This window comes from Xiphias gladius, chromosome 20 (genome assembly GCF_016859285.1).
Source record: "Xiphias gladius isolate SHS-SW01 ecotype Sanya breed wild chromosome 20, ASM1685928v1, whole genome shotgun sequence".
In the NCBI taxonomy this organism is placed as follows: domain Eukaryota; kingdom Metazoa; phylum Chordata; class Actinopteri; order Istiophoriformes; family Xiphiidae; genus Xiphias; species Xiphias gladius.
This window is the reverse complement of record NC_053419.1, coordinates 13,064,094-13,085,572: the sequence shown is the minus strand read 5'-3', so window position 1 is coordinate 13,085,572 and position 21,479 is coordinate 13,064,094. Positions and strand designations below refer to the sequence as shown.

Sequence of the window (21,479 nt, the reverse complement as noted above, 5' to 3'; positions counted from 1 at the left end):
AGTCATTTTTAGAATATGTTTAGGGTATGTTTCCTTCAAACCTCACAGCGCAGTGTGACTCATCAGTACAGAAAGCAGCATTTATGTTTTCCAGGTTAGAACATTTCCGTCTCCTCACATGGTACAAGTGTGCACGTCCAAGCCTTACGTATTTTGACTGTTGCATGTCATTTCAGCTTATTTTATTTCTGCTTGCATTACACCTGACTGTGGGTAACTATCAGAGCTTTAAATCTTAGCCAGATCTCTGATCAGAAGTTGACATTTGAAAAGTATCTGAACAGTTTACAGAACTGAGCACTTCCTGCTGCTCTGTAAAGTTGCAGTCAGACCATCAGGACATGCAGAGCAGAAATGCATGGCACAGCAGCGCCTGAGCTCTCCCCCTGAACCTCTCCATCAGCGAGGTAAGACACTTTATCTGCCACTGAATAGATATAAGATCTTAGAGTAACTGAGCTGACCCGATGTAAAGGTTCTTTAAGTCTTCAGTAGTAACAAGAAGCTTTTACTTCCTCGCTGATGCAAACTAGGAGTGCGTCTCTAAGGGAAGTGTCTGTTTGTATGTGACCAATCTGAAAATGTTATATAGTGCTGTTTTTTTTTTTTTAGAGTGAACATTTCCTGTTTCTTCTATCAAGCAGCGCCACAGTTGGCATGTCAGTGCTCCAGGGATGCTCCTCCACAGAGACTGAAATGAGCTGAAGTCAACTTTTATTAGTTTTTAATCCTCACATCCATCCCTCTGCTTCTCAAGCAGCAAGGTAAGACACTGACATGTGTCTCAGCGGACACATTTATTCTGGACCGGTTGAGTGTTTCTGGTTTTGTGGTTTACTGTTTTTTGGGGTTTTTTAAGGTATTGGACAAAGTTGGCTTTTAAAAAAAAATGCTGTCTAAAAATGTTCTGCTCTGTTACCTAAAGAAAGAGATTTATGTAGGTTGTTTCCTTCCGACCCTAAATCCTCGTTGTACTCAGAGCTTTGACGAGACTTAAAAAAATACAGAACATCTCATTTTGAATCCTCTGCTGCAGTACAAAACTTTTATTAGATTCAAAAAATCATTAACTGTGAATTTCTTTTTCTGTTTGACTTTTTTTAGGAAAGTTTCAGATTCACACTACAAAGGCAGTAGGTCTGTGTATTTTTCTGTGAAAATGTAGCAATGGGTGTGGTGAAAGACTCATGACTGTTTCATCATTAGATGTCACTAGCAGACACATGACACATTGATTTTTCCCCGTATGTGTCTTTTTACCAGTACATCTCCAATCTTTTACTAGTATTCTTACCCAACCTCTGGCATTTGAACCTGTAAACTTGAATCTTTTCTGCCATTTCAGATCTTTCATTCAACAATGATGCCTCTCAGCACGAAAGAATATCTGACTCTGCTATGGGGAATTTCTTTTTTGTTTTCTATGGAGACCCAGAGTGCTTCTCTGCCGGAGACCAGCAGCAGCAACTCAACTGCTGAACCAAACAAGTCAAGCAGGCCGCTCACCACTGCACATGTACTTGATAATGAAAGAGAGATTCAGTCTGCGACCTGGGCTCCAACTCACAGACCTGCAGAAGTTACTGTTGCTGCAACAGCAGAGACCACTGTGTTACCCACGATGGAAACCAAAGAGGCAGATGTGAATAACAAAAGTGACAGCTCAAATGGCAGCGTGGCTGTCGAGCGCCCAGTAGCAGCAACTGCAAGCAGCTCGGGTCCGCCATTTCTTCATACCTCCGCAGCGCTGACCACAGCTGGAGGCGATGCTCAACCTTCCCATAATACAATGGCCTCAGAAACAGCCAAACCTACAGAGGCGTTAAAGCAACAATGGCTCACCACTTCTAATAACGTTACAGCTCCTGCAACAACTTCTGCGACAACGTCTGCAGCATCTTCAGCAGCAGTGGCTGTGTTTTCGCCACAGCCCTCGTCCAGCGCCAAGCCTGATGTTCCATCCAAGTCATCCTCCAGCACCACTCCTGATGATTCAACTCAGGCTCCACACTTCATCAGCAGTCCCCCAGCTTCTACTATGACCAACATGGCAACAAACCCTGCCTCTGAGGTAGCACCTGTGTTTGACATCACTTCTTTACCCGTCACAGTAGCTGAGAAATCCACCACCAGCGCTGAGCTCTCTACGTCTCAGCCCCTTTCTGACACAACACCCCGCAGCTTCACATCACAGTCTCCTGACACAACAGGGTCGAGCTCTACCACTGATTCTCGCACCGCCACAGTGTCAAATGACTCTGCTATCTCCACTTCCGCCGCCTCTACCAGTCCAGCAGGAATCTTGATCCCTCACGTTCCTGAGACAAATCCGACGACGAGATCAACTCCAGCAGCGCCTCTTGAAGTCTCAAAGAGCCCACCCAGCACTGAGGTCAGACCCTGCTCTACCCGGGGCGTGGTGACGCAGTGTCTCATCGCCATCGCCTCCCTGGCTGGGTTGGCCACCATCTTCATGGTTTCTACCATCATCCTATGCACCAAGCTGTCAGCAAGGAAGTACAAGGTCAAGAAACCTCAGGAGGCGACTGAGATGATGTGCATCTCTGCCCTGCTGACTGAGAGGAATTACACCTACACAAGACAACGCAGTCCGGTAACTAACGGAGTCCTGGTGCTCCCCAGTGACGGAGACAGCGACGAGGAAGGAGGAGATAACCTCACTCTCAGCAGCTTCCTTCCAGAAAATTACCGTTTTGTTTAGTTGGATTTATCACTACTGACAGGACTTTATCAGACCCCAGATTGGACGTATTTGGCTGCTGGCAGTGATGTGGAAACGGTTGCCATGTTAATAATCCAGTGTTTTCTGTTTGAGTTTGCTGGTTTTGCTTCACTGCATGTCATATTCCTGTGCAGGAAGAGACACAGAAACCACAAACACACAAGCACACACACACAGATACAAAAAGAAAGAAAAAAACAGTTACTGTTTCATGTTCATGTACCATTAAATGGGTCCGGCATTTGGTGAGGTCAGGTCATCAAAGTTGTATTTTCAGCAAGAATGAACATGTTTTCCATAATTTTACACCTGCCCTCAAATGGAGACTTCAAGCCAGGATGAGGAGCGTGATCGAATAATTTTTTTTTAACATCCTAAGCTGAGACCTGATGGTGTTTCACTTAGGGACAGGAAGACTTTTTTTTTGGGGGGGGGGGGGTTTGCTGTTCTTTATAGACACTGTTCGGTTTACAAGTGCTATTCTGGTAGCTATTTTGATGGATGATAAACTTTATGTGACTGCTTATGTGGGTTTTTGTGTAGAGATGCAGTTTCTGTGTCGGGATAATTTATTAAACAAGTGTCCTATTTAATGAATATGTGATACTTTTTTTTTTATGGGTCTGTTATTGCCTAATAATGTCTCCCAGGTTTCCTGGAAAAAATTGTGTAATAGAGACAAGACTTTTACTTTAGTTAGATGTGTTGAATTGTTGATTTTCGAAAAACTATTCCATTTAAACCTAAAAAACAGATCAATTCATCATACACTTAGCATTTAATTGGAATAATAATTCATCCCTATAAAATTGGAATAATAATTACATATTTCTTTCTAGGAACCTTCCTAGGAAATTATTGGAAAACGATCCATAAAATAATTTGTTGACTTTTTTTTTGATAGCTGTTCACTCTGAGATTTAAAATAAGAACATGTTCTGAGTTATTCAGATAAACTGTGTGCTGAAAATGTCCAAAATAAGAGCTCAAGGGACAAAAACATACAAGATCAGACAAGGTGGAGTTTCCATGTGCTTATGTGTCTCTGAGTGCTCTGTGAACTCAATCACTTCCCTCACTTATGAAAGGTTTTATAAAAGTACTACCCTGGACTTGATTTCATATTCACTTCCCTTCCTGCAAAAAGAAAACAGAGCCCTGAATGCTTATAAGGACTATGAAGCCATGTGTTTTTCCCCTTCTTCTTCCTGTTTTTTTTTTGTTTTGTTTTTTTCTTTTTCATTTAGCAATGTGCAGCTGAAACAGACTATCTGACTATCAGCAGAGCAGAGACAAATGTAAACTGGAGGATGCCAGACCACATCTCCTGCTCCTGATGACCATATAAAGCTAGATTTGTCTCGACTGATCACAAGCACAGCAGACTTGCCAAAAATGCATTCACACACATACACAGTCACTTGCAGGCCCACTCATACGTCGTCACACTCCTTCCCTAAAGTGGTCCCACACACTGTGTGAGTTTAATTGCTTGCCTCTGGAGGGAAAAAAAACAAAAAAAACACCCCATTGTTTCTAACAGTCTCCAGCATGTGCCCCTCTCCTTCCCCCTTCTTCTGGCTGTTACGGGTGTTTTGTTCACACAGGAAACATTAACCTCTTCCTGCATTACCCGGTCACTCATACAAGCGGCCCTCTGACTCTCTTTTACCTCAGGAGGTCTGCTGTTAGTCATCAGTGTCAGAGGCTGAGAGGCTGAAGGGGAGGGCCCCGGGTGTCAATCACAGGCTCCTTCTGAGGAAATCCTGGAGAGATATTTTAGATGAGAAGTTGCTGATGATGAGGATGATGAGGATGAGGATGATGGTGATGTTTGAGGGCTGGTTTTTTGCAGCCATTTATTTTTCGTTGTCTTGGTCTGGCACATCCAGTCAGGAGAGTGTGGGAGAGGACCCTGCCCCCACAGCACATTATAAAGTCCTACCTAACAAGAACAATCTGTGCGCAGGCCGGAGAGCTCAGACACTGTCAGGGAAACTGAAGGGGGAGGAGAACAGAGGCGAGGCAGAAGGAGGGATTTTTCCTCATGGTTAATGACATCGTTTTTTTGGTACTATCCAGACAAACCTCCAGCCTGAAATCTGAAACTGCAGAAGTGGTGTGGCTCCGCAAGCATTCGCTACTCTTTGCTGTGCTCTCTCTCTATCTCTCAGTTCACTTTTTCCAGACTGGTTTCACTCATCCTCCATCACAGAGTCACTTCTTCTGCTACAGCGGATGGTGAGTAAAATGTTTTGTCATTTCGTATAGGTTTTTCTCTAAATTCTTCTTATTTTGTATTTTTTTTCCATCGAAGGTTGCACACTCAAGCAGAATTGGGGTTTCTTGACATCCCATTAGCTCATATGACAGTTTGAAGCGGGTGGTGTGACAGCATCATGATGCCTTCAGAGCAGCCTCCAGCCTCAGGAATAAAGAGCACGGCTATGAAAAGTTAAAGACAAAACTTTGTGTACGTTTTAAACATTAACCTGGACAAAAGACAGGATCTAGGTCATTCTTATAAATTTCATAGCTTTTTAAAAATCTGCTGAGTGAAGATCACTGTGCGTCTGTCTGTGTGCATATGACCACATTACGTGCACATATTTATGCACAGGCATGTGCGGCCATGTATATTTGGTCTGGGGTGAGGAGATGATTAATCTTGGGGAAAAAACAACAAACTCCCACCCCTCCTCCTCCAGATGAGAGCAGAGTTTCGTGCGGCCCAGCTTGCACACAGATGCAGCAGAATAAGGATGAAAGTGTGGGAGCGACTGCCATGTGACACACAGACCGAGCAGAGAGCTGACTGTGATCCAAACAAAAAAACTATACCAGACTAAAGCAGAGTTTAAGTATCGGTTCATCATTCATTCCAATAATCCGTTTGTGGTATGTAGCTATGCAGATGAGTCTGGTTTTATTTGCCTTTTTTACCTAACCTTTTTCATTCTGTACTCTGGGTTTCTGCTACTTTGCAGCATGTGTGTTTAGTAGAATCATCTTATCTGAATGAGTAAAAAGTTGTGGCCAAGACGGAATAAAGCCAATGTATTCAACTTTTTGGCGAATTAGCAAAGACTAACGATTGATTTAATTATTGTTTTGGTACAATCCAATTAAGTTATATTGCATGTCACCTTCATATTAAACCTTCATACAAAATTATCATATTTAGGAACTGCCCATTGCACATGAAAATTACTTTATTATGCCTAAACTCAGTTGTTATGCTGTAGAATTATTTCCAGTATACAATATTGGAGGTTTGAGGGAGATTTACATGGATGTTTTCACCAAATGGATCCTTACTTCTCTGTATAATTATGTACTACGCCCCGTTTATGCATCTCATGTATTAGTATTGCATTCGAGTTACAGAACTAATCCTTTTTTGCTGAAACCAGAGCATTTAATGACACTTACCGCTGTTCTGAATCCTCCGACTCTTCTAACCATGTGGGTGAAAAAATAATCAGTCTGCTGCACAATAAAAATGATATTTAACACATATCCCATGTTGCACCTATATTAAATATAGAAAATGCAATGAAGCACTGATACAGACAAATATAAATGAAAATAAAATCTGTTTATAGTTTTATTTCACATACAAACTGAGCACAGACATGTCATTTCCTGCTACCATCTACTTTGGATTAGGAAACGGTGGCACAACTTCAAGGATGGACGAAAGGTCTTTTTTTATATTATTTTATGCTGCAGCAGACTGAATATTTTTTTCATCCGGATGTTCAGAAGAGTCTTTGAGGATTCTGGAAATACCTTCATAACAGTGGTAAGCGTTGATAGACAACCTACAGGGTTTTTAAAAGATCGTTTATTGTTCGGAAAAACGGAAGCTTAGTTCTGTGACTCGAGTGTTACATTACATGAGAGGCACAAATTATCTTCCCATATGCCACTGACATTTCAGTCACTGACGTTTACTGTTATTTACAGATCCTGAGGGGAAACGATGCTCCCGATGGCCCTTCATCACATTGGTCTGGCTGCGGTGTTTTGCATCAGCAGCAGTCTGGCCACACCTCTACCTTTTTACAGTTCTCTGGAGGGAAGTACAGACGAGGAAGAGCTCAGTAACTTAACTTCTTCCCTGCCCACCAGCCACCCTTTCTCTGAGTACCAAACCATACCTGTTCGCCCCATCCATGTGGAAACTGACTTTTTGAGTCAGCTTGTGAACTTTCTGGAGGAGAACAAGCTCCTCATCCTTGTTGCTGCCACTTTCATCCTTCTGGTCTTCTTTATTATCTGTGGGGCAATTTTCATGAGCCGCCGGCGAAAGGTCAATGCCTACTACCCTTCCTCCTTCCCCTCGAAAATGTATGTGGACCACAGAGACAAAACCGGAGGTGCTAAACTATTTAAGGAAATGCCAGAAAAACCGGCTCCTGAGCAAGAAAGTGAGCCAGTGGACTCTCACAAGCAGCTCCAGGCCGACATCATGAAGGCTGCCAAGAGCCTGCGCACGCTAAACAAATCTACTGATGCTGCAGAGGGAAGTGACCTCAGTCAGAAAGTAACAGACTGTAGTCCTGAGGACAGCTCTAAACCAGATGGCAGCATCCTGGATCAGCACCTACCAAGTCTCCCTGAGGAAAAGGAGCCATGGGAGCTCTCTGACAGCGACGCGGCTTCAGCAGGAGGCAGCCCAGAGCTGAGTCCTCCAGAGCAAGATGACTCGCAGGAGCCTTTGATTGACAGGAGTCTCCAGCCCTCCTCTCTGCATATTCACGACTCTGCTACATTTCAGCTGATCGCAGGAGAGAAAACTGCCTTCTAACTACTCTTAACACTGGGACCTGAATATGTTCTCCACCTGAATCCACCAGTGGCAATTTGTCCTGTAAACTTCAAAGATTTCCACAGATTTACAAAGAAGGAAAAAAAAAAAAGTTTCCAAGTTCCAATCACTTGATATTTTTCTTTTTTGTTCAGTGCAAGAAAGACAAGTGCAGCAAAGCTTTCCTCTGACTGGATATATCATTATTGCATTTTGTAAACATGTCTCACGGAGTAATGTCTTTAATATCTGGCATAAAAATGATTTCCTTTTATGTTTTTTTTTTTTTTTTAAATTCCTTAAGCATTCCTGCTTAGGGGCAAATTCAGTAAAAAGGAATAAATTGCACTCGAAACAAAACATGATACAGGATACTTTTATTTTAGACTTTCTAGGAAGCGGTACTAAATAATCCTAAACTACACTTAAAACCAGTGGAGCCTTTAATTGTTTCAAATCACTTTGCTTAATTGCATATCAAAAGGTCAGTGCTTAGGGTGCAGACAGGATACTTAAACAGCTCTTAGCTTTAATCAATATCTCCATCACACCATTTGAAATAAACACTCATCAAGCTCGAAAGTTTAAAATATATAACATTCTCAAAAATAAGGCTCAACTTTGTACCAACAACCCAAACAGTGCTCACGTTGTGCGTTTACGTGACAGGCTAAGAGATTAAGTATGCAGGGTTAGAGGACCACAGACTACGCATGGTGTAACAGTGCTACAGAGGGTTGGTGATGGTGCACTTGTAATCAATATATTAGGTGTGCGTTATCAGTACTGCAGGAAAGTGGAATACTGCTGCTTTTCTTCCTGGCAGTGGGAGGCAAGCAGTGGCCTCCAGCTCAGAGCGAGAGCGCTCTCTTCAATTGCTGGCCCTGGCTGCCTCCTGCTGGCCGTCCTGTTGCTTGTGGCGATAGTCAGCCAGAGCAGCCTTGATGGCATCCTCCGCAAGCACTGGGGAGGAACAGGAATTAAAGGTTGAAGATACTGCACATACGTGTGTGGAACAGTTTGGAAAAGAAGAAAATCATTAGAGGAATTCAGTGAAGACTTACTGGAGCAGTGGAGTTTAACCGGTGGAAGACTGAGCTCTTTGGCAATGTCAGTGTTCTTTATTGTCAAAGCTTCATCCACCTGAAAAGAAAAGCACATACTGTCGCTCAATTAACCAGAAAAACTTGAACAGAGCGGAATAAAGAAGAAGAACAAAAGAAGTGAGAGAGGAGTGTCATGTCTGTAGTGTGTTCACTCACAGATTTGCCCTTCACCCACTCGGTGGCCAGAGAGCTGGAGGCGATAGCAGAGCCGCAGCCAAAGGTTTTGAACCTGGCATCCACAATCTTCCCCTGGTCATCCACCTCAATCTGTCAAAATGAGAGTTTTTACAGTTTTACTCAAGTGCCAAAGTGGGAAAGCAACTACAAGGGATGACTTCATTGTGAACCAGTGGATTAAAAGAATTGCTCCTGTTACCGTTCAGGTGATTTGCACAGTGTGTTTATCCAAAAAAATAACATGGGATGCTTTATAGCAATGCTAAACCAAATCATGAAAGACTTAGCGCCATCTACTTGGTAGAATAAGAATGTAGTGTATCAGTGCTCTGTGTGGTTCTCCCACTTCTACTGTGTTATTATAATCCAGCCCAAATGGCTCTGTGTGTATACAAGAGGCTGTAATCCATCCATACTTAGTGACAAACATACCTGGAGCTTCATTACATCTCCGCAGGCTGGAGCTCCCACCAAGCCAGTCCCAACATTCTTGGAGTTTTTGTCCAGTGAGCCCACATTACGTGGGTTCTCATAATGATCAACCACCTTCAGACAACAGAGAAAAGAAAAACAATGTGTGAGGAAACAATTTACCAAAGTGGGTTTTAGCAAATTGTAGACAGTATTTTGTAATACTAAAATAAATGACAGGAACCCAGACGGCAGTCGCACCCTGGAATGCTTTTTCCATTCTAAAACAAATCAGAAAATAAATGTCTAGAAATCTTGTGCATCACTGTTATACAACGACTAGTTTCCTCCATTACGTAAGGGAGACTGAAATAAACAGATTAGGACTGGATTTCATTGTCCTCTATACCAATGCCTGCATCCTGCCCGCTCCCCCTAGTTTGTGCTGAGTCATTCTGACCAAGAAAACACTAACTGGCTGAGCTTGTATCACAGTGAATGTTGTAAAAAGGACTATATTTAATACACAAAATTTCATGGGATTTGAAATTACTGCATGTCTGTGTTTTTGTTTACTCTTAAAAACCGAGTTATCCACATATTTATGATCCTTCAGCATTTTATAACTAATTTTATGGTGTGGAATAAAATTAGTTACATTACATCTCTTTATGATCTCAGAGCTTTTTAATGGAACTTTTTTGTCCACATCAATCAAACGACAGCAGATACATAGCAATAGCACATCCATAACCGATTTGCCAAATGGAATGTCGACTCTAAAGCCAGGTTTACCAGTTAATGGCTCATGGTTACACTTCTTCACAGGCACAAAAAGCCCTTCAATAAAAGGTATATTTTATATATATTAACATATTAATATCCAGGGAATACAAACCATCTGTTTACAAGCATAAACCAACTCAACTTGAATGTTTCTGTGATTCTGATTTCCAGTTGCAGTTTCTCCCAGTTGCGTCAGACAGTCACACAATGAAACTCAAACTAAACATCTGAATGTGATTGTTGTGTTAGATAAATAAATGAAATATGCCTCACTGGCGAGAAAAACGTTCAATTTTTCTACAGGTATTACAGAACATTTACAAATTGTCTACCAAACTGTTGTTTTGCACCATACTGACAGCCCTCAAATCTTATTAACTGGATGTGACTCAAGTATCAAAGCTTTGGCAGATTAGTGACGTCATTCTGGTCTCCAACTTGCTAACCATCTATGAAACAAATTAAGCAAATAACTAGTTTTAGTTAAGTCTTTGGTGTTTCATAAGTGACAATTTATCTGTTTCTGTCACAGTCCCATCGGTTTGCTATGTAACCCATGAGGAAGCAATCTGATGTAATTTAGGGGATTTTATAACGGCAACCATGTACTGGGTTTCTGTAGGGTTCACAAGGTTAAATTTAAGACCTATTTAATACAATACCACAATCTAATTTAATACCTATTTCATGATCACAAGTATGAAAGTATGATGGAAAACCAGTAGGGATGATACAGCCTGTAGTTACTCATTATTATTATTATTATTATAACATTTTTTCCAGTACTTCCCATCAGTATGTAACAATAATGACTAATGATATAATTACCTTGATTCAACCTGGAATCAGATAAGAGTGTTAATATGGACAGATTGATTAACTAATGATAATTCTTCACGTTCATTTAATTGGGATCTAAGTAAGTGAGATTTAATCCTTTTTAATGCCTCTTGAGGCCCCTTGTTTTGCTTATTTGCTTGAACACGGAATTAAACGGTTTTAAGACCCTGACAGATAAGCTCACTTCTTTTGGTTAACCAGCTCCGATCCCCATTACCTGAGCCAGGTTAGCACTATCGAACTGTAATTACCCGACTGCAACATTTGTAAACATAGGTCAAACAGCGGCTGGCGCACCGTCGCCCGTCCCCGTTCCGTAAAGCCGTGACAGACTGGGTGTTTTTACCTTCTTGTGGTAGCAGCACTGGGTGATGAACTCCGGAGCAGAGAGCCTCCTGGTGAGGAAAGCCAGAGGGCTGAGACACTTGTTCGCCACGGTACCCGCCATGTTGAGAGACAGCTGGAATGACGCAGTTTGAAAGAGAAGAGCAGCTAGAGCCTGCCGGAGCAGGCCTGACGTCACGGGCGGGATCTGCGCATGTCCGGTTTATCTAACAAGTTGAGGGTAAACAGCTTTTCGTAATAATGCGTATCCACGGTGAACATTTATTAAACCGTTTTAAAAACATTTTATTGCAAGTAGGGCTGCAACTGACAATTATAACGAGGATCAGATCTTTCCCCTATTGTTAAAGAGGTGCTGTACATTTAAGCCTGTTTTTTGAGCTATAGACTAAATGGTATGACTGTACTGTGAACGCACCAATGCTGGTGTTGATTTTGACATTTCTTATTAAAGTTATAAAAGTCAGCATTTCGTTGGCTGAAAATGGCTCGAAACACCATCTACTGTTTTAAATCATCCTCTACCATAGTAGGCCAGCGCTGGGTCAGCATTGGCAGTGCTGACCCAGCATTGGCTGGGCAGCACTGGCTGACTCAAAACTGAAGTATTTTTTCACTTTTGGCACAGTGCTTCAGACTTGCTGTTTTGACGGCTGTACAAGCACCACCGGACTGCATTCTTTTCCTTCAGAGCCTCATATGGCAACTCCTGCCTCCTGTTTCGTGGGCTGGTTAGGGTCGGGTTATGATAATGAGCATGGACCATTTTCCTTCAGGGGAAATTGAAGGGAAACTTGATCTTCAGTGCAGTCTCCGCCTTTTGCACCTCTCACTTTTGTGAAAGTGTATTAGACATTTGAGGTAAAACCTTAATGCTGTCCGAAAGCCACTTCCAAATATGTGAAACCGTCATTCTATTTGTGAAAATGCAAAAAAAAAAAAGGGGGCGATTTCACTGCTTTTTTTCACATCTAGACCATATCAGACCACGTCTAATCTGGACTAGGTTATCCCAGAGAGGCTAAAGACTCTTTTAAACACACAGAGTCTCTGGCCTCTCTGGCGTAATCTGTTGAGTCTATGAAATGTCAAACAAAAAGCAAAAAAATTACCATCACAACCTCCCAGAGTCCAAGGTGATGTCTTCAGATGTCTTGTTATGTTCAGTCAAGAACCCCAAACCTAAAGGTATTCAGTTTACAATGATTTATAGCAAAAAAAACCCAAAACAGCAAAGTCTCTCATCTGAAGAGTTGGAACCGGAGAATATTTGACTTTTTTTTTCACTGTTATTCATTTGAAAAATGAATCAAACGACTAATAAATTATCAAGTTGTTGAATATTTTTCTGTCAATCAACTAATCATTTAATCAACTAATTATTTCGGCTCTAATTTCAAGGCGAGGATACTTAACTTACTTTTTATGATCACGTTGACTTTTATTGGCTGATATTATCCATCCTTAGAAGCATCGGTGGAAAGTAACTAAGTAGCGTTACATTTACTCAACTACAATTTCGAGCAAAGTTTCTTTTACATTTTCCATTTAAGTTATACTTCTACCAAACAACATTTCAGAGGCAATTTGCAAATACTGTACTTTTCACTTAGCAGCATTTATTTGATAGCTATAGTTACTCGACAGAGTGAGACGTCCTTACTTAACATATCACCTTTGAAATATGGTGGATTGTTATACATTACATTACAGTACAGTGCAGTAAAAGTAGCAATTCAACATTGTGAAAATACCTCACAACTGTTAAAATTTCTGCATTCAAAATTACACTTAAAAAGTACAAAAGTAAAAGAACTCTATATATCTACTTTAATATTGTAGCTGGATGACCTAGAGCTAATTTTAGCAACTTTACATACTGCTGAGGTGTCAATTCTTTAACAGTGCATCATATTTTATAAACTTTTATAATGCACGTTTTTATGTAAAATTTGGTAGAAATTTACTCCATGGATTTGTAAATTCCTAGTTATTTCCGGGGAAGTCTCTTGGAAAGAATGTTCCACCTTCCAATTCCTTAAAACCAATTAAATCTTAAACCAGTGTAACTTAGAGAGTCTTTTAGTAACACCACGTCAGCTGAGCATGCAAAAATGTAAAATGTGTCTACAGTCAACATATATAAAGAATGAAGTTTCCAATAAAAGGTGAGTAAGGGATGAATGTTTATTTGTTTTAGTTCAAGTCGTTTGTTGTTGTTTCTTGTTAATCCCTATGGACCTGCAGAATAAAGTCTTACCTAAAAGTATATTCTGAAAAGTAACTCGCGACTGTAGCTATCAGATAAATGTAGTGGAGTGCAATATTTCTTTCTGAATGGTAGTGGAGTAGAAATATTAAGCAGAAATGTTAAGAAGTACAGTCTTGAGCTTTCCACATCTGTAAGCTATCCAATTTTGAATTAGTTCTACCTAAGACTTACAAATGAAGGCATCAGTAATGACAACACTATAACATTACATACACTATGAGAGTAAAGGGCCCCTTCAGCATAAGTAGTACTTTTACTTTTGATACTCAAGTATATTTTACTTGTAATAATTCTGTACTGTTTCTAAAGTAAAATTGTGAATGAAAAATGTCAAATTGTTTAGTTGCAGTTTTAATATTTTTTACATTGTGGTATCTGTATTTTTACCTGATAAAATGATCTAAATACTTCTTCCACACAATAAGTCAAGAAACAATTGTGAGATATATAAAGATGGGTATAGGTCAGTGCTCGGGGAATAAATAACTCTTTTTTATAAACGCGACATGCTTGCTTATATCACACAGATTGGTTGGTTAGTTCCCTTGTGATTATTCTTTGACTGAAAATAATGTACTCAGCTTTTATTCTGTCGAATAATTGGATAATAGGATTTTTTTGGGAACTAAACAGGAATGTTTTCTTATAGCAACACTGTAAATGTGAAAAGTGAAAGGAAAAGTTGAATTGCTAATAAATTAGCAAAAATCTGACTACTGCAAGGATGCGAGAATGTATTTAATATGTCACATTAGCAGGAATATAGGTAGGAATTCCAGGCCTCAATAATATTGCTCTTGAAGATATTGACCTTAAATGTGTCAATACAGTTACCTTTACACCATATTCCTTTATTTGAATGACTATGAAAACCTTAACAAACAACAAAAACCACCACTGTTTGATGGGTTGTGATATGATGGTGAGGAAATCTCACTGCCAACATATCTAACTTTTACAGTTTGTTTTTTGTAAAAGATGTACTGACACTCCAGCACTTGGATGTAGAAGCTTTCACATTTTCAAATATGTAGAAATGATCCCATGGCGAACACTTAAATTATGCAAGCCCAAAGTTCCTCTTCCTGCCATTTGTTGTTCTGGTATTATCAGTCATCCACTAGACTCTGCTTTCAGTACTGCTGGTTAAGGATTAAAAAGGTACAGTGCAATTTTCGGTAGTGATACATATCCATGTATGTCTATAGTCTTAGTTAATATCCTTTTATAAGGTTAATTCTGATAGACAGATTAGAATTGTTTATCTTCACAGATGATCAGTTTGGATTTGAAAGCAAGCAGGGTATATATGTGAGGTATATTTTATGGTCTCTACCGCAAACATTTTTTTTAGTTTATGTTTTCTAACAGATTATTAGCATTAATTAGACATTGGTTAATTTAAGACTTAATTTGGATGTTTAGTTGTGATCTCTATGTGTGTGTGTGTGTGTGTGTTTGTGTTTTTGATGATGTTTGACTTTAACGATGAAGTGTACAATTGCATTTTTTGATCTTTGACGTTTGATCTTATTTTTTTAAAAACTACAGATCTGTAGTCTAAAATAAACAAACTAAATGTCCTCTGAGTTACAACAAACCTCGTAAAGGTTTCTGCCCACAATACAATTCTGGTAAAATGGTCTAGAGATCCACCCTTGGTTTATGAATGTGATCTCGTGGTTTGGTCGCTTTGTGTGGTTGTGTAAGGGGGATCTCCTTTGTGAGATTAGGCTGTTGCAAGACCTGAAACACCCATTGAGAAGCATTAGAGAGACAAATTTTTTTCAGTTATGTTACCCTCTGTAGCCAAGTAAACCCTCTTCAACTGCTGAAAATGGTATCATCCACAAACAAAAAAGATATTTTCGATAAGTGAGTGGATGGCAGGCAGCAGACTCTCATTTGTTGCATTACATAGTAATTCTCATAGATTTTCTCATTTTGTCAGTTACACCGCCCAGAAAACAGAAGTGGGAAGTTGCGGCTAAAACAGCAAGCGACTCAGTAAGAAAGCACTTTAAAGTGATTGCTTCCACGGCGAGACAGATGTGATTACTTACATACATGTGTTTTATATGATATACTACAATATATTTTCTGGATGAAATTGTGAACTGTTATAATTATCTATGATTATATGTGTATATGATTATAAAGAAAGACAATTTGCTTATTATTACAGGAAAAGTAACAAGCATGGATATGGATTACACTGAATATGAAGATTACACTCCAGAGAATGAGACTGAGAACACCACCGCCACAGCTGGCCTAATTTATTTCAGCAGTGCTCCGTCTCCTTTGACTCGTGTTCTGATGGCAGTCAGTATCCTAATAACTGTTATTGGCCTCGGAGGAAATTCATTAGTGATCTGGATCTGTGGATGCAAAATGAAAAGAACGGTCATTACCACCTGGTATCTCTGTCTGGCTATTTCGAACTTATTTTTCTGTGCGTTTCTGCCCCTGGAAGTATTCTACATGATAACCTCACACTGGCCTTTCGGACTGGTCTTGTGCAAAGTCACTTCTTCTGCCCTGTTTCTCAACATGTACTGCAGTGTGTTTCTGTTGGTTTTGATCAGCGCTGATCGCTGTATAATGATTTCATTTCCTGTTTGGTCACATAACCACCGGACAGTGCAAAAAGCATCTGGAGCTGTCGTCGTCATATGGCTCCTTTCTGCACTCCTAACGTTGCCCACACTGATCGTCAGACAAACCACAGTCTATGGCTCAGTCATTCAGTGCCACACGGATTACATGGGCTATTCCAGACACAAGGCAGTGGTGCTGACTCGATTCACATGCGGGTTCCTGATTCCTTTCCTAATGATTGTCTTCTGCTGCTCTGTGCTTGGTGTGAAGCTCAGAAGTTTGACTGTCAAGTCAACAAAGCCTTACAAAGTCCTGGTGGCGCTCATCTTGTCATTTTTCTTCTGCTGGGTCCCCTACCATACCTTTGTTCTTCTGGAGTTAGACTTGAAGAACCACAGCCTGGAAATACTTAAAACCGGGATGAAGGTGGGGGCCACCCTGGCGGCAGCAAATAGTTTCATATCCCCAGTTCTGTATGTCTTCATTGGTAATGACTTTAAACAAACCCTAAAGCGGTCTTTGATGTCGAGGATAGAGGAGGCAATGATGGAGGATTTTCGTACAGGTGGTTTTAATCAGTGAAGGTCTGAGTCGATGGAAATTATCTAAAATTAATTTGAAACTTTTGTCATCAATGACATGGAGTATTTCACAGTATAGGTCACGATTACAAAGCTGGATGATATCGAGAAAAACATATGTAACGGCATGTTTAACCTCAAATGAGTATAGGTTATACAGTGTACTATATATACACATGTTGATGATGGTAAAACCTCACTGACTTTTACACAATATCAAATCTGCATGACACAATGATCAAGTTTGTTCATTTGGACTACACTAGTCAGCTATGGATTGGCCACTGACATTAATTTTAATTAAAAAAAAATCTTTACATTCAGATATTTTGTATTTTAAGATTGTTTTTATGTCTGTGAATGAACTGCTTTTGTGTTGTTATGTTTGCAAACCATCTTGCTTCACTTTAGTCGTTCCTTGCGGAACGACTAAAGTGTCTTGAATTTAATTAAATTTATTATTTGCAAGTCAGTGTAATTTGGGTGAGCTAAGTGTAATTAAAACATAAGTGAAACTTTCACGTGACCTTCAAAAATGATGTGCTTCTATGAAATGTCCATGAAAAACAATCTTGTTATTAGAAACTGATACATGAACAAAATGAATGACGTACTCACATTGTTCTAACTCTCCTCTGCAAAGTTCTCTACATTTCAAATGTAACTCTACTAGCAAGCAGTGTTGGTGTTTATCATTGTATTTGTATTATTTTAAATTCAGTAAAACTTATAAAAAATATTAAACTTGCTCTTGATATTTCTATACAAACAATAAAATAAAATACAAAATGTAATGTGAATTGCTGTTACTCTCAGCTCTGCGGAGCTTTTTAGTTTCTTTGAAACTCAATGTTTTGGTTTTACTGTTTACTGGGTTTCCAGCAGCAGCAGGCAGCTGTTTTCTCCAAAGAAGCTGCGTTCAGCTGTTATAACTGCCCTTCACCAAACCGTAGACAGAGTTAGTGGAGGCTAAAATCGAGCTAAAAAGTGAGTGACTCCAAAGGAATCAAAACGTTGCTCTGTGTGTGTGCTGCGGCTGCTTCCTGGTAACATGCCAGTGTTGTGTTTGTAGCTTGTTGCGCTGCCCGCAAGTGTCCAAAAAAAAAAAAAAAAAGCTATGAATGTGGGTTTAAACATCTCAAAACATCTCAAATTATACGGTTAATGGATTTGCGGAGCTTCTTGCTGTGGGCTCCTGATAGGCCTCACTGAGGGCGACAGAGTCCCACACTTCCTGGTAGCCGCCCCCCCCCTTCCTCCGAATCTACTACCGGTCCGAGCTGCGGATGTGTGATGCAACTAGCCGTAAGGATATTTTCCGAACTTGACACTGCAATCTTCGGTTACAGTTTTCCGATAGAAAATCAAATGCTCAACGACAGTTTGGATTAGCGCCTCCGTGTTTGTTGTTCGCCGCTTTTTATTGGGTTAAACTTTAATTTTGCTCAGTCTTCTTCGCTAGCTAAAGTTAGCTAGTAAGGTCGCTAGCAGCCGATGAGTTGTGTTTGATTTCTCTCTTCGTGTGAAGGACTATTCGCTTCGAGTTCAGCCTCTCGTCTTCTCCCATTCGTAAGCCACAAACCCCAGCCACTTGGCCTCCCTATGTGTATATCTTGAAGCGCTGGGTGCCGGCGGAGTCACCCCACCTGCACCTTCTCGTTTAGTGGATCTATCTTTAAATGGCCACCGCCGCCCCCCCACCAGGCTCCGGCTCTGGCTCTGCTGCGGCCACTGAAAACCCGAACCCCGGATCCAGCAGCTCGACAGCGGCCGACAGCGGCAGCCAGGACAGCACGTTCGAGTGTAACATATGTCTGGACACCGCCAAGGATGCGGTGATCAGCCTGTGCGGACACCTCTTCTGGTATGTTGCTGTCTTTGAGTCGTGTTTTAAGCTTTGCATTATAACCAACCTCAGTCACGGGCAGCTGAGAGGGAATCCAGTTCCCCAGCTTTAGTGAGACTGTCAGTAGTTTAGCTAATCTTACTTCTCATATTATTGAACGAGAGATAAACAGCAGGCACACCAGTTTATTGGTACACATCATGCCGGCCAATATCAAATTGTGAAACAAAACTCGACAACAACAACCACCACCACCACGAGCTGCCTGCTGATATCCGGCCAATTTAGAAATTTGCATATTTTCTTTATTCTAAGAGCAACGGTGTAAAATTATCGTGGTCTGTGTTCAAAGAGCACCGGGCATGTCAGAAACAGCGGGCTCACACTAAGACTGAGACATTTACAGAGTGTGGCTGAAAAAATATCAAATATCGGTTGACACAACGTATATAAACACATGAGCACTCATCTAGAATAAAAAACTATATGTTATAACAGGAATTTTATTACTTTTTACAACTTTCTACGATTATACTTGAATTTGGGGAAGAGTTAATATTGCTGGTTTAAAGTTTATATGGTGAAGTATAGTCTGTAATATACAAGCCAGGAGCAAAAAGTGCAACATAGTACATGTGTAAGCAAACATGTTTGGACTTTATCTTCTTGGTCAGTTTCATGGAAACTTTCCAGCCTCTGTAGCTAGGTCCGCCTATTGAAATATAACTCCAGCCAACTTTTGTCCATTCAGAACAAATCAGGCCTTGAGCATCTGGTCCGATATCAAGTGCCAACTTAGTTATTCATTTTGAAAGAGAAGTTAAATCCCAAAGCAGGAAGCCATTTTCTTCCGTTGTTCCCCCTCTCTCTCGTAGCTGAGCTCACCCTCATCTTTCACTGCTGATGTGTGTCAGATTTGCTCCAGGACACATGTAACGTTTCACTAATCAAACCTCTTCCCTGTCCAACAACTCAACTCTCATCACCCTTTGCCTCTGCCCTCATTCAGCTGGCCTTGTTTGCATCAGGTAAGTTGAACCTGTTTTCTTCCTTTTCACCATGGATGCTTGATGCATTTTTTTTTAATTGATGCTTTATAACTTAAGTAGTTAGCACCTTAATATGTCTTTGTCTTTATGAAGTGGTTGGAGACCAGACCCAACAGACAAGTGTGTCCAGTGTGTAAAGCTGGCATCAGTCGAGACAAAGTTATCCCCTTATATGGGCGGGGAAGCACGGGTCAACAGGACCCCAGGTCGGTAGTATTACAGTTCAGGCTGACTCTAAACTTCACATTATGTAATCACGATTCTCCTCCCCATGATACTGCTATGGTAAATAAGTTCCATTCACATTCTGTAATGCAATATTTTAACACCGATTGAGAGTAATAACTTAGTGAGTGTAGTGATGGCTTTTACAAACTGCAGTTATGTTTTACAGAGAAAGAACACCCCCCCGACCACAAGGGCAAAGGCCTGAGCCTGAAAACCGTGGTGTAAGTACTATGCACAAGTATACTTCCATGGTAATAGATGATTTTGTGATGTTCTGGATGAGTACCTTTTAGGTTTTCTTGATTCCAAACATGTGCGGCAGCTGTATGTAGTTCCTCAGTGCAATGTCAGTTGATAAGTAACATTACGCATTCATGATGTAACCATTACATAGAATGATGTAGGTGCTGCGGTGCAACCCTGTGCTTTATTCACTAACAAAAGGGCATTTCCCACTGAGATCTATTAGATGCTAAGTGCTGAGTTGCAGAAGTGTCTCCTGACAATGACCACAAAGTGCACTCATCGTTGCGTCACATTTGACAAATTGTATGTTAAACTGTACCTCGGTTATTGTGAAGACTCGGCTAAACATTAAAAGAATCCACACACATTTTCATGTTTTACAGGGATTTCAAGGATTTGGCTTTGGAGATGGGGGATTCCAAATGTCATTTGGAATTGGTGCCTTTCCATTTGGTATTTTTGCTACGGCTTTTAACATCAATGACGGAAGACCTCCTCCAGGTATTTTTGTTTCACGCACTTGACCATGACTGCTCAGTATCTTTTATCAACAACAAATCAAGTAACCTTGGTTAAACAATTTCCCAAACAGCGGCCCCTGGGACGCCACAGCACACGGATGAACAGTTCCTGTCTCGACTCTTCCTGTTTGTCGCTCTGGTGATTATGTTTTGGCTGCTGATTGCATAAATGCATGGGGAGACAACTTATTGGGTTAAGTCAAAAGATATGACAAAGATAAAGGCATTAAGGAAACATCTTCACAGTTCGTGCCAACGTGATTCTGCCTCCATGAATGTTTTGTTTTCTTGATTCTTTTTTTTTTCTTTTCACCTAGCCATGTGAGATTTGAATGAAGCAGGTTTTTCAACTGTGCTAAATCTAAGAAAAACAACTTAATTTGAACCACGTAATGGTGGTTGCCATTGTCATTAGGCCTTTTTCACACCTGACATTCTGAATTGTCTTAGGAGGAAAAGTACAGGACTAATAATATTACCAATGACTCTTTTCTATAAAATATGACAGTGTGACAGTTAATTTATGATGTACACTTGTGCTTTTCCTACTGTGACATGTCAAAATATCATCCATGAAACAGGCATCTTTTAAATTGCTGCTTAATTCTTAAATTGTTATTAAGTTACACGCTTAATACGATCAATTGCTTCCTCCATGTTAAGCATAAGCAGTTGAAAGATTAATTTATGAAACAGTGTTCCTCTCTGAATGGTAATATATTTTATTTTGCTCAGTTTTTTGCATGTCACTGTAATTAAATGTAAAATACTGTATTACAGAGTTAAAATGGAGATTGGTTGGTTAACATGAAACCATTTCTCTAAATGTGAATTCACTCTATGGACGTTAATGTATGTGAATAAAGATGTTAATCATCAACAGTCTGTTTTCCTATCAAGGTGTAAATCTATTA

General features: G+C 40.3%; 5 protein-coding genes across 7 annotated transcripts; 4 read left to right on the top strand and 1 right to left on the bottom strand.

The window, feature by feature from the left end:
* The first annotated feature begins 342 nt into the window (after positions 1 to 342).
* On the top strand, positions 343 to 3,152 carry selplg (selectin P ligand). 2 transcript variants are annotated; one of them, XM_040157707.1, is made up of 3 exons: positions 343 to 407; positions 645 to 764; positions 1,346 to 3,152. In XM_040157707.1, the coding sequence occupies exon 3, from the start codon at positions 1,361 to 1,363 to the stop codon at positions 2,720 to 2,722; it is 1,362 nt and encodes a 453-aa protein (XP_040013641.1). In that variant the 5' UTR covers positions 343 to 407; positions 645 to 764; positions 1,346 to 1,360; the 3' UTR covers positions 2,723 to 3,152. The 2 variants fall into 2 exon arrangements, with proteins under 2 accessions (XP_040013641.1, XP_040013640.1); XM_040157706.1 differs by having other exon boundaries at positions 356 to 407; positions 613 to 764.
* Positions 3,153 to 4,503: 1,351 nt separating this feature from the next.
* tmem119b (transmembrane protein 119b) lies at positions 4,504 to 9,912 on the top strand. The gene is made up of 2 exons (XM_040157804.1): positions 4,504 to 4,984; positions 6,713 to 9,912. Exon 2 carries the CDS (start codon positions 6,729 to 6,731, stop codon positions 7,554 to 7,556), a length of 828 nt encoding a protein of 275 aa, XP_040013738.1. The 5' UTR covers positions 4,504 to 4,984; positions 6,713 to 6,728; the 3' UTR covers positions 7,557 to 9,912.
* LOC120806529 (iron-sulfur cluster assembly scaffold protein IscU-like) lies at positions 7,917 to 11,381 on the bottom strand. The gene is made up of 5 exons (XM_040157805.1): positions 11,223 to 11,381; positions 9,272 to 9,385; positions 8,819 to 8,929; positions 8,621 to 8,699; positions 7,917 to 8,519 (listed from the first exon to the last, which is right to left on the bottom strand). Exons 1-5 carry the CDS (start codon positions 11,322 to 11,324, stop codon positions 8,428 to 8,430), a joined length of 498 nt encoding a protein of 165 aa, XP_040013739.1. The 5' UTR covers positions 11,325 to 11,381; the 3' UTR covers positions 7,917 to 8,427.
* Positions 11,382 to 14,599: 3,218 nt separating this feature from the next.
* On the top strand, positions 14,600 to 17,408 carry LOC120806072 (chemokine-like receptor 1). 2 transcript variants are annotated; one of them, XM_040156743.1, is made up of 2 exons: positions 14,600 to 14,654; positions 15,679 to 17,408. In XM_040156743.1, exon 2 carries the CDS (start codon positions 15,693 to 15,695, stop codon positions 16,674 to 16,676), a length of 984 nt encoding a protein of 327 aa, XP_040012677.1. In that variant the 5' UTR covers positions 14,600 to 14,654; positions 15,679 to 15,692; the 3' UTR covers positions 16,677 to 17,408. The 2 variants fall into 2 exon arrangements, with proteins under 2 accessions (XP_040012677.1, XP_040012678.1); XM_040156744.1 differs by lacking the exon at positions 14,600 to 14,654 and adding an exon at positions 15,004 to 15,500.
* A 440-nt stretch (positions 17,409 to 17,848) lies between these two features.
* Positions 17,849 to 21,085, top strand: rnf185 (ring finger protein 185). The gene is made up of 6 exons (XM_040157982.1): positions 17,849 to 18,539; positions 19,531 to 19,549; positions 19,664 to 19,776; positions 19,965 to 20,019; positions 20,428 to 20,545; positions 20,637 to 21,085. The coding sequence occupies exons 1-6, from the start codon at positions 18,355 to 18,357 to the stop codon at positions 20,732 to 20,734; spliced, it is 588 nt and encodes a 195-aa protein (XP_040013916.1). The 5' UTR covers positions 17,849 to 18,354; the 3' UTR covers positions 20,735 to 21,085.
* Positions 21,086 to 21,479: the final 394 nt, after the last annotated feature.